At 42.3% G+C, this 13,390-nt stretch overlaps 1 protein-coding gene across 3 annotated transcripts in view; it reads right to left on the bottom strand.

Moving 5' to 3' along the window:
• Positions 1–879: 879 nt before the first annotated feature.
• POU2F1 (POU class 2 homeobox 1) overlaps positions 880–13,390 on the bottom strand; it is a 185,993-nt gene continuing 173,482 nt past the window's right edge. For all 3 annotated transcript variants that reach the window (XM_041751754.1, XM_041751771.1, XM_041751763.1), the window contains one exon: positions 880–12,276. In XM_041751754.1, coding sequence (XP_041607688.1) covers positions 11,966–12,276 — 311 coding nt within the window. In that variant the 3' untranslated portion in view covers positions 880–11,965. The remainder of the gene's footprint in view (positions 12,277–13,390) is intronic.

Below are 13,390 nucleotides of genomic sequence, written 5' to 3'. Positions count from 1 at the left end.
CTCGAGACACGGAGCACACACTCCTATCTGGACAGGAATGCCTCTGTCTGAAAGCTCCACAAGCTGAGGTTTGCTCTCCGTGGGAAATTCACTTTAAGATTCACATTTTCAGGGATCCCTGGGTGGCGCAGCGGTTTGGCGCCTGCCTTTGGCCCAGGGCGCGATCCTGGAGGCGCGGGATCGAATCCCACATCGGGCTCCGGGTGCATGGAGCCTGCTTCTCCCTCTGCCTGTGTCTCTGCCTCTCTCTCTCTCTCTCTGTGACTATCATAAATAAATAAAAAAATTTAAAAAAAAAAAAAAAAGATTCACATTTTCAAATGACAAATTGCATCAAGACATTACCTGTGAACTAGTATAAGCCAGAGGGAGGGAGCTATGCTGAGCTGTGTACCCTCCAACAGGAGAAGTGGATGCCACGTCCAGGACTAGTGGATGTTCAGGATGTGGCAGGAAATGCTGGAGGGGCACAAGAGAATATAAACAGTAAGTGTGGAAAAGTCAAGCTCAATACCAGGTCTGCCATCAGACACAAGTGAAATGGGAGCTCTGAAGAGTTCTGGCACAGGAGCAGTCAAGGGTCTGTGTGTTCGGTCACATGAAGCCCTGGGGTGTGAAGGAGACTAAAGCTACTCCTTCGAGGAGGAGGCAGGGGAGCTCTAGACCAGGGTCTGGGAAGGTGGGTGGAGAGGTGTGGTGGCTGCAGGGCCCATGGGCACAGGGGGAAACGCACAGTAGGACCCAGGAACCCATGTGCCTGGGTCTCCTGGGAGCTCCTGCTTTTCTGGAAAAGACCAACCAGAAGGCCTAGGTGGCCCTCTGTGCGGGAAGCATCCAGAACACCAACATACAATTTCAAGGAAACTCCAACAATGTGAAAACACTTGGAAAATGGTTTAATGATGTTTTACAACAGAAACAAACTGTACAGTTACAGTAAGTTTAATATATATATAAAAATTACAGCAGACAAATGCATCTACACAAAATCTACCATTTCATTCTGATTCACTGTCACCTACGCAATCTCTCCCAAGCCTATAGCCCCTACAGGAGGCCCCAGGAGGGGGAATCATATAAAGGGCACTTTTAAAGAGACAGCACCGCTCATATTCCCCACCACCTCCTTAAGCCTCTGGGAGGCACATCAGCTAATTCCCCCAAATGTAAAGTTGCTTGTGTTTTGGGTTTTCAAAATCAAGAAAACACATGTTTCCCAGGGGCCCAGATAACAAGGTCCCCCAAATTCCAAGTTATCAGCAGATTCTTAGAAAACATCCCTATCAAGGGGAAATGGCTAAGCAGGCATTCTGGGGCAGTGAGGCTACACAATAGCCACCCAGACTGCAAAGTTATCTAAGGAGAAATGTCAAAGGACTCCCAACCAACTACTCAGAAACTGTCACTGCCTCATTAAAGCTGCTGGACAATTTTGGAAAGAATCATTTACACCACATCTTAAGTTTCCACAAAAGAGAACTCAAACTCACATTTTAAACTTAAGTACATAAAACAAAAAGTTCTAGGAGGCCAGGGGGTCAGTCCCCCTTATGACCCTCCCTTGACAACAGTGGAAAAACACCCCTGAATCAATATAAAAAAAAAAAAGGAAAAGAAAAAAGTGTGGGGGAGAGTTAAGATATTAAAAGACAAGAGAGAGAAAGAGAGAGAGAAAACATCTTTAGGAAAACACGATCACTGTCTCTTTAAAACAAAACAAAATCCCAGTTGGGAACAGTAATCAGCAAATATGCAAACCAAATTGAACCTGGTGGAAGTTTATTACTGAATATTATGTACACTCAGAACTTTTTCATTTTCTTTTTTTATTATGAACACCTAGGCAGTGAAAACTGTTATGTTAATACATAGACACACCCAAAACATACAAAAATACTATTATTTCAAACTACTAAGAATAGGACAGTTCAGTTATTTTCATGCTATGACTTTAAGAGCATTACACTGAAACAAACAAGAAGTTAAACGACATTTTTTTTTTAATATCCCAGAAATATACCAAAATATACATCTAAGCTTTGGAATTACTGAGGTTAGACTAATGCAAGTGCTGGGTAATCGTACTTAATACACAAGTCTAAGGTTCTGCAGGAAAGAAATCATCTTTGGTATCTGCATCAGGCTAATATTATTAACATTTGGATTTTGCTTTGGGATAGAGCTTGTATGACCCTAGAACCAAATACCCCCCTCCCCCAATCAACTGAGATTAAAAAGATCCATGTAAAAAGTTCCTTCATTTGCAATCCCCCCACCCCCCAAGTTAAAAAGTCACAGGCATCTACCTAGCACAAAGGTTGTGAGATACAATGCATAGTTGCACAGTGGTGCTGCCAAAGGAAACCAACTACAGCAAGGATACATGAAAAGCTTGGTAATCGTTCTGCATGTTTTCTCACAAACAGGGCAGCCACTTCCAAGCAGTTCCAGTAAAGGAAAAGAGAAAAGGCTCAGAAGGGCACCTTGGCGTGTACTCACTGTCATGACCCCAGAGGTCCAAGCACCCAGCAGAGCAGCCAGTCCTGCACCAGTGTCTTCAACTTCCCCCCACTCTGTGGGTCCAGCGGTCCAGCAGCATCCCCAGCCTCCCAGTCCCTGTGCTGAGCCCCTGTGGTGACCGTGGTTACTGTCTGGTAGAGCATCCGGGTGATGGCGTTTCGTCTGTTTTAGAAAGTCTGAAATGCCAATTTTCCCCACGGCACATTCACGAGCTGGCCAGGACCAAAGCTACTGAGGATGCACCTCCACAAACTCCAAAACACGGGCAAAAGAGCCCCCTACCCTTCCTGTGGGTCAGAGGTCCCCATCCCACCCCCAGCCTCACTCCTCTAAATGCCAGGACGCCACAGACTGGATTGATGCTGAAGACTTCCCTTTTCTTTGGTTTTTTTGTTTGTTTTGAGTTTATACAATCATTAAGGAATCTTTGGTTTTGGCTGGAAATTTAAAAAACAAAACAAAACAAAGAAACCACCCTCCCCTGGCTTATAGCAGCAGTATTAAGACCTGGCAAAGCTTTCTTTCAACGTTGGGGGTGGGAATGGAAGGTTGGGAACTACATTCAAAGAAAAGGTGAAAGGGCTGGGGATGCAGCTTCTAGAGAGCCCATTGGATACAAGATTGTCAAATAATAATAATATTAATAATAATAAAAACTTAAATATTTGGATTTTTTTTTTTTTTTTTGGTCATGTCAAAGGAAAAAAAGTGAAATGTGTATGCAGCAGTCAGCTTAAAGGAGCCTTTGGTGTCTTTTCCCTTCCACCCAAAGTCCTGAAAATATGCAGAACCCTGAGGCCTCAGAGAGGAAGGGGATGGCCTCCACCCACTAGGGAAATCTAAAATGTGGGCTGTGGGGGTGGGGGAGTGGAGAGCTGGCCAGCCCCTGAAGGCAGGGTGGCAGGGAAAGGAGATGTTAAGAGACCTGTGAAGACCCCTTGCAACAAAAAGAAATAGAAGATTGCAATTTGCCCTCAGTTTGCAGTAGCTTTTCAGCAGCGACATTCAGAGGCTTTAGGAGGTCCCACCCTAGGCTACAGGTCCCGTGATGCTATAGGCCAGAGTTCAACATTGCTTAGAGGAGGGAGGGCAGACTTGGCAACTCTGTAGGGTTTAGAGAAAGTTAAAGCAAGTTACTCAATCACGAGTTAGAAATGAGGTATACAACAGCTCCTGGATTTGAGGTGGGCAGAAGCCCCACACTTACTCACCTAGCCTTTGCTACAACCATAGAGAAAGGGACTGGAACTACGGTCTAATGTGGGGGAGGGGCTGAGTAATACGGTGTAGTGCTCCCTAGGGCAGAGGGGAGGAGCTGGAAGTCTTGCCTCTCCCTTGGTCTCAGGGGCCCCACACCTCCGATGTTGCCAAGGGCCGCCTTGTAGTAGGATTGCAAGGTGTCTTGCTCCTTCCTCCCCGCGCCCCCTACCCCCCCGTGTCTGCAGTCTTAAATCCGCCAGGGCGGGCATCATCCGCTCCACTCTTAGGAAAGTCCGTGCGGGACTGGACTCTGGGACGTGGCACGGCACCCACCTACAGATAGCCCTTCCTGACACAACTGCCTACATTGTAGCCTCTGAAAGTGCATTTCCTTTCCTGCTGTATTGTCAGACTTGAAGACACTGGGAGGACTCTGTCCTTTCTCACTGTTTTCATTCAAAGGAGATTCCAATTATAAAGAAGGATTTGATGTTTCGTTTTTTACCCAGCACCGTATCCGGCCGTCTGCCTGCAGACTTCAGGATATAATGTTAGAGAACTCAATGCTGCTGCCAGGTGATGAAAGAAGCCCGAAAAGCTGCTTTTGCAAGGTGGTGGCTGACTTAAAACAAGGATGAACAAGTGAAGAGAGAAAACACGGGGGAACTTTGCAGCAGACCTCAATGGTTTTTTTTGTTGTTGTTGTTGCTGTTGTTGTTTTTGTTTTTGTTTTTTTTTTTTTACAATAAGTTACTTTTGGGGTCTGAACTTTTTGACAGTGTCCTGGGTTTGAACCCAAAGGTGGTGCTGGGTGACAGAGCCGGGCGCAGAGTGGGCAGATGCAGAGAAAGAACCAGACCTGGCACCTTCCCTCCCTGGCCTGGGGAGGCTCACTTCTGTGCTCAAAGTAGTGTTCCATCAAGCACACCTTGTTTCCTGTAACTTCTGTGTCAAGTGCTCTTACTTTTTATAACCCTATTACCTACTTACAAACCTATCTAGCACTTTGAAAAGTCACACAATAGTAATACCACTTTTATATAATGTCAGAACAATTAGATTATTAGTAAAGCTTTCATGACGTTCCGCAACCTGATCATTTTTTGACAGAATATTGAGAGCAATAAATGTCTCATCTTTCTGTGTCCCATCAATAGTACACCAAGACAATGAAATTCTTAACTCCCTAGAACTCATGTACAAAATCATTTTGGAAAGATAAAGCTCCCTGGGAGAGTAAAGGACAGTCTTTTGGTTTTCCATGTAATCCTGCTCTTGAAAATGCTTATCCTTTACAAGTGACACAACAGAGATAGCACAGCTAGGTATCATCTGAACTCAAACAGGCTGTACTGGTTCTATTTATAAGCATTAGATAAAGGGAAATAAAGGAAAAAAATTTACCTTCATCTTTTGCTCTCCCCCCATAATTTGCAGCAATTCCAAGAACATCAAGGCTACACTGAGCAACCCTACCCATCTTTACAGAGTCAGCAGAATGAAACTAAATCGATCTCTCTTCTAAAGCCAGGATAACCAACAAGACTTCCTTCAAAAAGTGGGTAAGGGAGGAGAGAAAAGAGACATAGGTACAGCTTTTCCCACATTTCAACCTTTCACTCATATTCTTTCTGCCTGTTTTAAAAATTTAAGAATGAACAATGACATAGCAGTGTCTTTGGTATCTAAACCAAATCCCACTCAAGTTCTGTGAGATGGATGGTTTATTTAAAAATCAGATACAGTCTGATTTTTTTTTTTTTTTTTGAGATACAATCCATATCTGAACATGGGGAACCAAGACAGTCTGTCTGTATGGGCAGAAGGGGCTCTTTAATTTCTCCTAAACCAGTATGATTTCTCATTCACATTCTCAGCAAGAACAATCCTCTCCTCAATCTCACCAACCTACCAATCCCTAAAGGTCATGCTTATCACACATGTGAGGCAAGCAGGTTGGCTTTCAACTGCTTGGTTTAGTTTTACTTCTGTTTGCATTTTTGGTCTAGACAGAAATAGCCTTGGTATGAAAAAAGGAAGTAGGGTTTTAAAATGTTGGCCTATTAGCACAACATTTAATAACATGACAGAGTGACAAAAAGAACGGGTATTACTTCAGTTTTCCTCGATCAAGATACATCACGCACTCCTCTTTCCTCTCCAAATTAAGTGGCACATGTCTATTTCTGCCTATTTCTCAACCACACACCCAGATATCCGTACATACACCCTTCACCGAAGCTCTTGATACATAGAGGTAATGAGTCCTTAGGGGAGAATGGCAGGGTCTGGTGGCAAGGGTGACCATAGGAAGGGAGAGAATGCCTCAGGGGACCCTGAACCTCCAGGACAACCCATATGTAACCTGCATACCACCACCACACACTGCAAAGCAAGTCAAACCACAGAGAGGCCAATGAATCCCCAACCCATCACAGGGATAATCAAGTTTCCTTTGGCAAGACAGATATAAGGAAAAACAAACACATGAGCAACATTTTCCTTCTAACATAATCAACTCCTCCTCTCCCCATCCCAACCCTCCCTAACCCTATAAATTGTAACCTATAAACAGGATCCCAAATACATACAGCATCAATCATGTTTATCATAATAAACATCAGTTTAACTAAATGCTACAGCTAGAATTATTTCCACTATTTATAAAGTTTTCTTCTTTTTATTTATTTGGTTTTTAGATTAAAACCAGGTCTGCAACAATGCTAAGCTACACTGAGGTATTTTATGAAGGTGCCAGAAGCTAGCTGTTACCCACCAGCATTACCCTCACAGATTAAGGTTATCACCATTCAAAAAGAAAAGGAAGAGAAGGCGGAGGGAAAGGAACTCCAGGTCACAGAATCAAAGAATGACTCACTCAAGCTACTGCTTTTAGAAAAGGCCAAGAGTAGAAGGGCCAAAACAGGAACCAAGTGCTTCATGAATAAGGACGATTAGAAGAAAGCACCAGGTTACAAATCATATGGAAATCTGAGTGTAAACTGGACAAATCTGAGAAAAAGCATGTTCCTGGCCCTCCTAATGGAATCCTTTCAAATATCTTACTGGAAATCTCAGGGGTATCCCATTTAATCCCTTTGGATTAAGAAAAGAATGAGGCAGAACAGGATTAGTATCAGCTTTTAATGAAAAAAGCAGTCTATTTATCCTATTCCTGTCCAAGCTCACATTTGTACTGTGTCTGCCATTATGCAAACTTGCATAATAGCGGATCTTAGTTATTTTTTTTAAAGAATGGCAAAAGATTCTTTTTCCTTCTCAAAAATGAAGGTAATTGCTTAGAAAGATTTACCATTTTATAGTGTCGTCTTCAAAATGGCCAGGGCTATGACCACATGAACAATGTCACATATTACATGCTTTTCACACACATACAAAAATGAACTCATAATGGTTACGATCAAAGTAATCCATCAATTCTTGCCCATTTGAATAACTTTAAATTTCAGGACTTAAGTCATTTTTTCTGTCAACACTGATGGTCTCTTGACATTTTCAGCTCCAACAATCATGGTTTGAAGAATAAACAAACTTTAAATTAATTTAAATGCTGATTTAATAAGAAAAGTATTTGGCCAAAATATAACAAATTGTTGAGGCTCTCTTCTGACTGAGGGTTGTCAAACTACAGACTGACTGTGGGGTGCCCTCACCATCACTGCCTCCACCAGCCCTGGTGCCTGTGGACTTCTCTACACCAGCACTTCTCCCTTATCTTCCTATCTCAACGGGTTTATATTTTTCTTGGTGAAGAAAGTTTTGTGAGGATGACTAGGGTTGGGAACTTGAGACGAGAACTATAAAGAGTTTCTTCCGTAAGCCAAGTGTTTATTCTACACTAATTGCAATGTTTACTATCAGATTTATAACTTTAAAAATCTGCAATGATTTCCTATATTTGCAAATATATCCAGCATTCCCAGCAATTTAAATAGAAAATTTAATGCTGAAGATTGGGCTGACCTTCAATATTGTGTTGAGCAATATCTGTGCTTCTGGATAATACAGACAAGGTTTCCCCTACCTTCCCATATATACATGAGAACAGGAGAAAATAATATAAAAAAGAGGTATAATTGTGCTTTTTTCCCCCAACGATGAATGAATTATGTAGAACAAAATTGCATGATAATCTCACTAAAAATCTTTTCATTATAACCTTATTTTCCCTTAAAAAAAAAAAAGATTGTTAATGTCTAATAATGCCACCACAAAGTACAGACACGTATGGTCCTACACAAAATGAAAGTTGGATTCCTTTGGTTCCACTTCTTAAGTAATAAGTTGAGTAAATTGGGATGGTATTGGTCTTTCTTATCAACCAAATGAAAGGAAGTGTATATTGGGTCAGGTAATGGAGATGAACTTTTTTTTTTTTTAATTCTAAAAAGCTGCCTATATAATTTCAGAAACATTTGAACTAATAGAGCACTCAACTTCTTAAATTAGGAACAACAATACTGTTCCTACAAGAAGCGCTTTTCCAAGTCTTTCTGCTCTGTCCCTCAGACCCATATAAATACAGTTCATGAGCAAACTGCACTGCTTGTGATAAGCAGGATTCAATTACATTCACCACGCCCTAGGGAGGGCCCATTACCATGGGCAAATAGAGTATCACTATAAATGCATTCAGAATTAGTCTTTGGTTTAATATGTATTCACCAAATTCAGGGATGAAACAAAATTTGCATAATTATTAGGAAGAAAAAAGAATGTACAATGAGTTATGATGACCTATCTGGCCCATCCGCTTAGAAACACAGAAACTCTACCAAACGCCTCTTTTTGATCAAATGGTCCCCTTAATTTCCAGACTCTCTGTATAAAGGAGTTTAAACTTACGTTTGAGTAACTTAGCTGAGGAGATTCACTCAATTCAAAACGCATTTCTTGAGATGATAAAAGAATATAAAGTAAAATGGACTAAAGGTTGAGTCATGAAGCAGTCTGATGAGCAGAATATCTAGGGGTGGTGATGGGGAGGTGATTTGAAGCTCAACACCCATCAACAAAGGGTTTTAGTGTTTCATGTGTTCAAGTACAAATGTACTTTTCATTTTACAACTTGTCTTTAAGAAAAAAAATGAGAAAAATTTAAAAAGGTACCTTTGTCTAAGGATTTATTTCTTTTAAACACAGATTTTTATGCTGGTTTAAGGTTTATCCTCCTAAAGTGGATCCACACACACACAAAGGCAGAATCTCCTTATCCCAGATTGACTAGAGAATACAGACAAGGCAGGGAGTAGAGGACCATCATACTGACATTTAAAGCTTAAGATCTTTCAAAATATTGAAGTCTGTTGGTGAATCTTATTTGGGAGAGGGAGCATCTTTTGAACCACACAGGAAAACAAACAAACAAGCACAGCCTTTCCTTGCCCTTCCTTTTAACCCACTGGGTTTGAGTCTTGGAGGACTCCATACTTCCTTTGGTAGCAGTTTTGGGAAATTAATGCTATAACCTCTAATCCAGGATGGTGGGTATCAGCATTTCCCTCCCTGAATCCTTCCTCCTAAACTTACCTCTCCCGAGGGAGGGACTCATTCCACCGGGCACCACAGTATTACCGATTGCCCTAAAACCATTTACGCAGACTAAAGTTAGACATGTCAAGTCAGGATAACAAATTAAATGTAACTACATCAGAGAAATAGCAAGATGGAGAGGAGAAAAATTAGTAACTGACACTGCCATTCTATTTACACACCAAACTAAATACACTAGTTAAAATCAAGTTAATGTCTGCCCAGAGGATATTACAATTTACCAACATAAAAGATTAAAACAAGCAGCAACTTTTATATAAAATTAATAAAGACAAATGAAAAAAGAAATTGTCAGTAGCATCTATCTCCTCAATGTGTCTGAAACGCACGTTTATAAACTAGTCCATTAGTACAGCAGCTTGCTAAAAATTGACTTTGGTTCAAGCTTAGTTAAAAAAAAACAAAAACAAAAAAAACCCCCGACAACATAAAAAAAACACACCACACATTAAAAAAGGTGGATGGACATTTGTTAGTTTCCCTGCTTGCAGTTCACTGATTTGGGAGGAATTTTAGGGAAGGTGAATGGTAAGAAGAGGAAATTTAGGTTGATAATTAAATACTCTGTGAAATAAAACAGGAAGACAGAAGCAACAAAAGAAAAACTAACAAAGGGACTAAAAATGTTTCTGGCCTTTTAATATTAAGGTGCCTGTCTCCCACTTGGATGATCACAAACATATGCACTGTGTCTGTGTCACTGCCTTTCTCAACACTGTGAAGAGACAAATACAAAGATTCCAAGCTCCCTTGGGGACACAAGCAGAGCGATCAGAATGAAAATGACCTACACACCCTCTCTCAGTCCCCAGCTTGAAAGGGGGGCAAGTGCAGTCTTGGGCCACCAGAGACAGACATAAGCAAGCACCCACAGACGCCAACTGGGAACCTTGACCTCCGATAAGGAGGGGAGCTCACATGAGCCTCACTGCAGTGACCCCGGCTTCTGGGAAATGTTCTGGTATAGATACTGTAATGACAGCACACTGACAGGAAGGGGAACTGAATTTCCATGTTACCCTCCATTCCTCTTCATCTACTTCCATAAACTCTTCCTCTCTGTGGGCTCATGTACATAGTCTAGAAACACCCTGAAAACGATTCCAGAAGCTATATATCACTTTCTACATTGTACAGCGAGACGCGGATTTCCATTGTGACCTGCCTAAGCTGGAACATCACTAACAAACCAAGGAGACACTTGAGGTGTGTGCAAAGTTCCTGCTCAAAGTCCTTCAAAGGTTCTAAAGACCCCATGCCCAGCTAGTAAGTGCGTTCCCCAGTCAGGGCAGCAAGGAGAGTCTCAGGGCTAGAGGGATTTACGCGCCGTCCAGTGAAAAGGGGTCTGCGGCCAGAGCAAAGGTGGTGGCCTCAGACTCTTCTCATCACACCTCTTTAGGGATACAGAATGGATGGCAATAGTCTAGTGGAGTTCCTTCAGAAAACAAAAGAAGGGCGGAGTTTCCCAATTTCAATCAGTCAATTCGCTCTTTGCCAAGTAAATGAAAGGAAGTTTGGATGAAAAACTTCCACAAAATGCAAACAAACAAACAAACACACCAACAGTAGGAGCATTTTTCAGGAGATAAGAAATCAGGAGAACCACCAAGTCAGGTGTCTGCAGTAGTCTTTGCTCTTCGGGCCCAGATCCTGTCCTGCAACACGCATGGCCGTTCCCGCTGAAAGTGGCAGAAGCAGCACCTGTGCACCGCAGGATCTGGGCCTCAGGGTCATTCAATGATCTGGGGTGAGTGAGAGCTACAGTTCAGCAGGAATTCCTTCCTACGCAAAAGTGCTCGAAAGGCACCACCTGATAGGGGGAGGGGGCGTGTGTGGAGTGGGAGTGTTTGCACACACTGCCTTCAGCTTCTGCACCAAGCCTCTTGCATAAGTGGCAAAAGAAAATAATTTTCTAGCACCTCTGTAAGAGTCATCAAGGATAAGGAAACCAGCAAGAACATTCCCCGCAGTTAAGAACGTAAGTCTCCCCTGACCCCCAAACCCTCCCTCCCCACAGTGTGGGAGCTCACTGAAATAGGATCCAGGAGCAAGAGATAAACATGTCCAAACTATATATATATATAAAAAACAATAACAACAACAACAATAATAATAGAGATACAGTAATACAGGCCTGCCTAAATTGTACCAGTTAAGAAAGGAACCCCCAACACAATTGATACGATTATAAACACCTTGTTATGACTTAATGGCCTGTACAACAGACCCATAAAAATGATTTTTTTTTTAAGAAAAAAAGAAATTTAGACAAACAAGAAACCCCCTTCCTATATTGGAATTGGTACCCACCTTAACTTGTCACCATGACTGCTGGAAATGAGAAGTAGTCCTTTCACTTCTTTTTTTGTTTGTTTTTGATTTTTTTGTTTCTGCTTTTTTTTTTTTTTTTTTTTTAATTTTTGGTTAGAAAGTTCTCCAATCCATGAAGCAATCCTGAAAAGACAGTGTTTTATTACAAAATTAGGCAAATGTTGTCCTGTCTCCATCCTTTTGTTGTTCTGGTATGCATTTTTTTTTCCTTCTCTCCCTTCTTCCCTTGCTGCTGAAACATGGCAAGAGGAAGCCAATCACATTTTTCAGTCTCAGCCTGGCTGGCAGCCCCATCATGCCGCAAGTGGAAAAGGCTAGTGGCAGCCCCGTGCAGCCCAGCTCACTGTGCCTTGGAGGCGGTGGTGGTGGTGGAAGCGGCCCCACCGGCAGAGGCCACTGTGAAGAGAGAGTTCTGGATGGACTCAGCAGAGGTGGAGGTGGCGTGAAGGCTGGCTACAGGTCCAGAGTTCCCTGCGGAGGCCGCAGCGGCAGAGACCAAGCTCACTGGGTTGCTGGTGAGCAGAGAGAGGTTCTGAGGGTTCAGGAACAGGGGGGCAGTCACGATGTTGGGGGCTCCTCCTGCATTGGCAAATACCAGGTTCCCGGTTGCATCCAGTGACGTTATTGGAAGAGAGCCACCGGAAGCAAGAGCTACAGACAAAATCCCCCCAAACAGGCAGAAAGGAAAATGTTAAAACCATTCTAGAGAAGCCAAGTAACACATCAAATGCACTGAGTTTTCCTACAACCTGGGTGGAAAGAGTGCAGCCCTTCATTGATGTTCTCTTAGAACACTTTCCTGTCGCCTACTGAAGTGTATTTGTAATTTTGGAAGAGCCTGAGCAGCTGTATTATTAAATAATTTAATGAGCACACAGGCCGGGGGGGGGGCGGGGGGGGGGGGGGGCGGGGCGGGGCGGGGGGTGGAGGCAAGAGCCAAGCACTACTGAATCACACCATGCTGCCATCTTGGGGCCTCATCTCCCTAGAGTACCTCATCCTCCTATAAGGATTTATTAAGTCCAATAATTTTGTTTTTAAGGAAGATTGCTGATTTTAAACTACTTTCATTCAAAAGACAAACAAGGTATAGTGACTGCGCATTAAAATATGGTTAGCTTTTAGCCAATAACTGGCATCATTGATAAGTTTGAGTACTTTTTTTAGTATGATGTACAGGATGAAAACGATCCTTCAAAATGGCTTTAGTCCTAAAATAATTTTCTAAAACTAAATAAAATGTAACGTGTGGTTACTGTTTCACTTGCCGAGGTATCGATTTGATTCCTAGGACTTAATTATACACAGGAGAAGGACAGAAGAGAGGCACTGAGGCAGACGGCCTTAGGGGCTAGCTGAGGTCAGGGCCTGCTCTCATGAGGGAGAATTTCTCTATGATGCCGTCGCTGCTCCATAGAAGCCATCACTGAACTTTTCTTTGAAATAATTCTGCACTCTCAATATCTTCTGTCATCTGACAACCCCTCCAATACCCTCCCACCCATAAAACCACATTTTCACATGTAGATTTGAGGGGTTTTCTAACGGCATTAAAATTTTGGTTAGTTTCTTCTCTAGTATATATAAAGAAAGCTAGGGGGACTGAAGGGAATGTTTCTGACTTCAGACATAATCATACAGAGAGTACAGATCAGTGAGATGTGGTGCAGCTTGAAGTTTTTGGAGATTCTATGCTTAGGGTTACAGAATAGTTCTAGATCTTCCCAGAGGGTACTTGTTCTAAACTCAGCTGTGCCCTGGGAAA

Source organism: Vulpes lagopus, chromosome 1 (genome assembly GCF_018345385.1).
Source record: "Vulpes lagopus strain Blue_001 chromosome 1, ASM1834538v1, whole genome shotgun sequence".
Taxonomy (NCBI): domain Eukaryota; kingdom Metazoa; phylum Chordata; class Mammalia; order Carnivora; family Canidae; genus Vulpes; species Vulpes lagopus.
The sequence above is the reverse complement of the archived record's forward strand: the minus strand, read 5'-3'. Positions and strand labels throughout refer to the sequence as shown.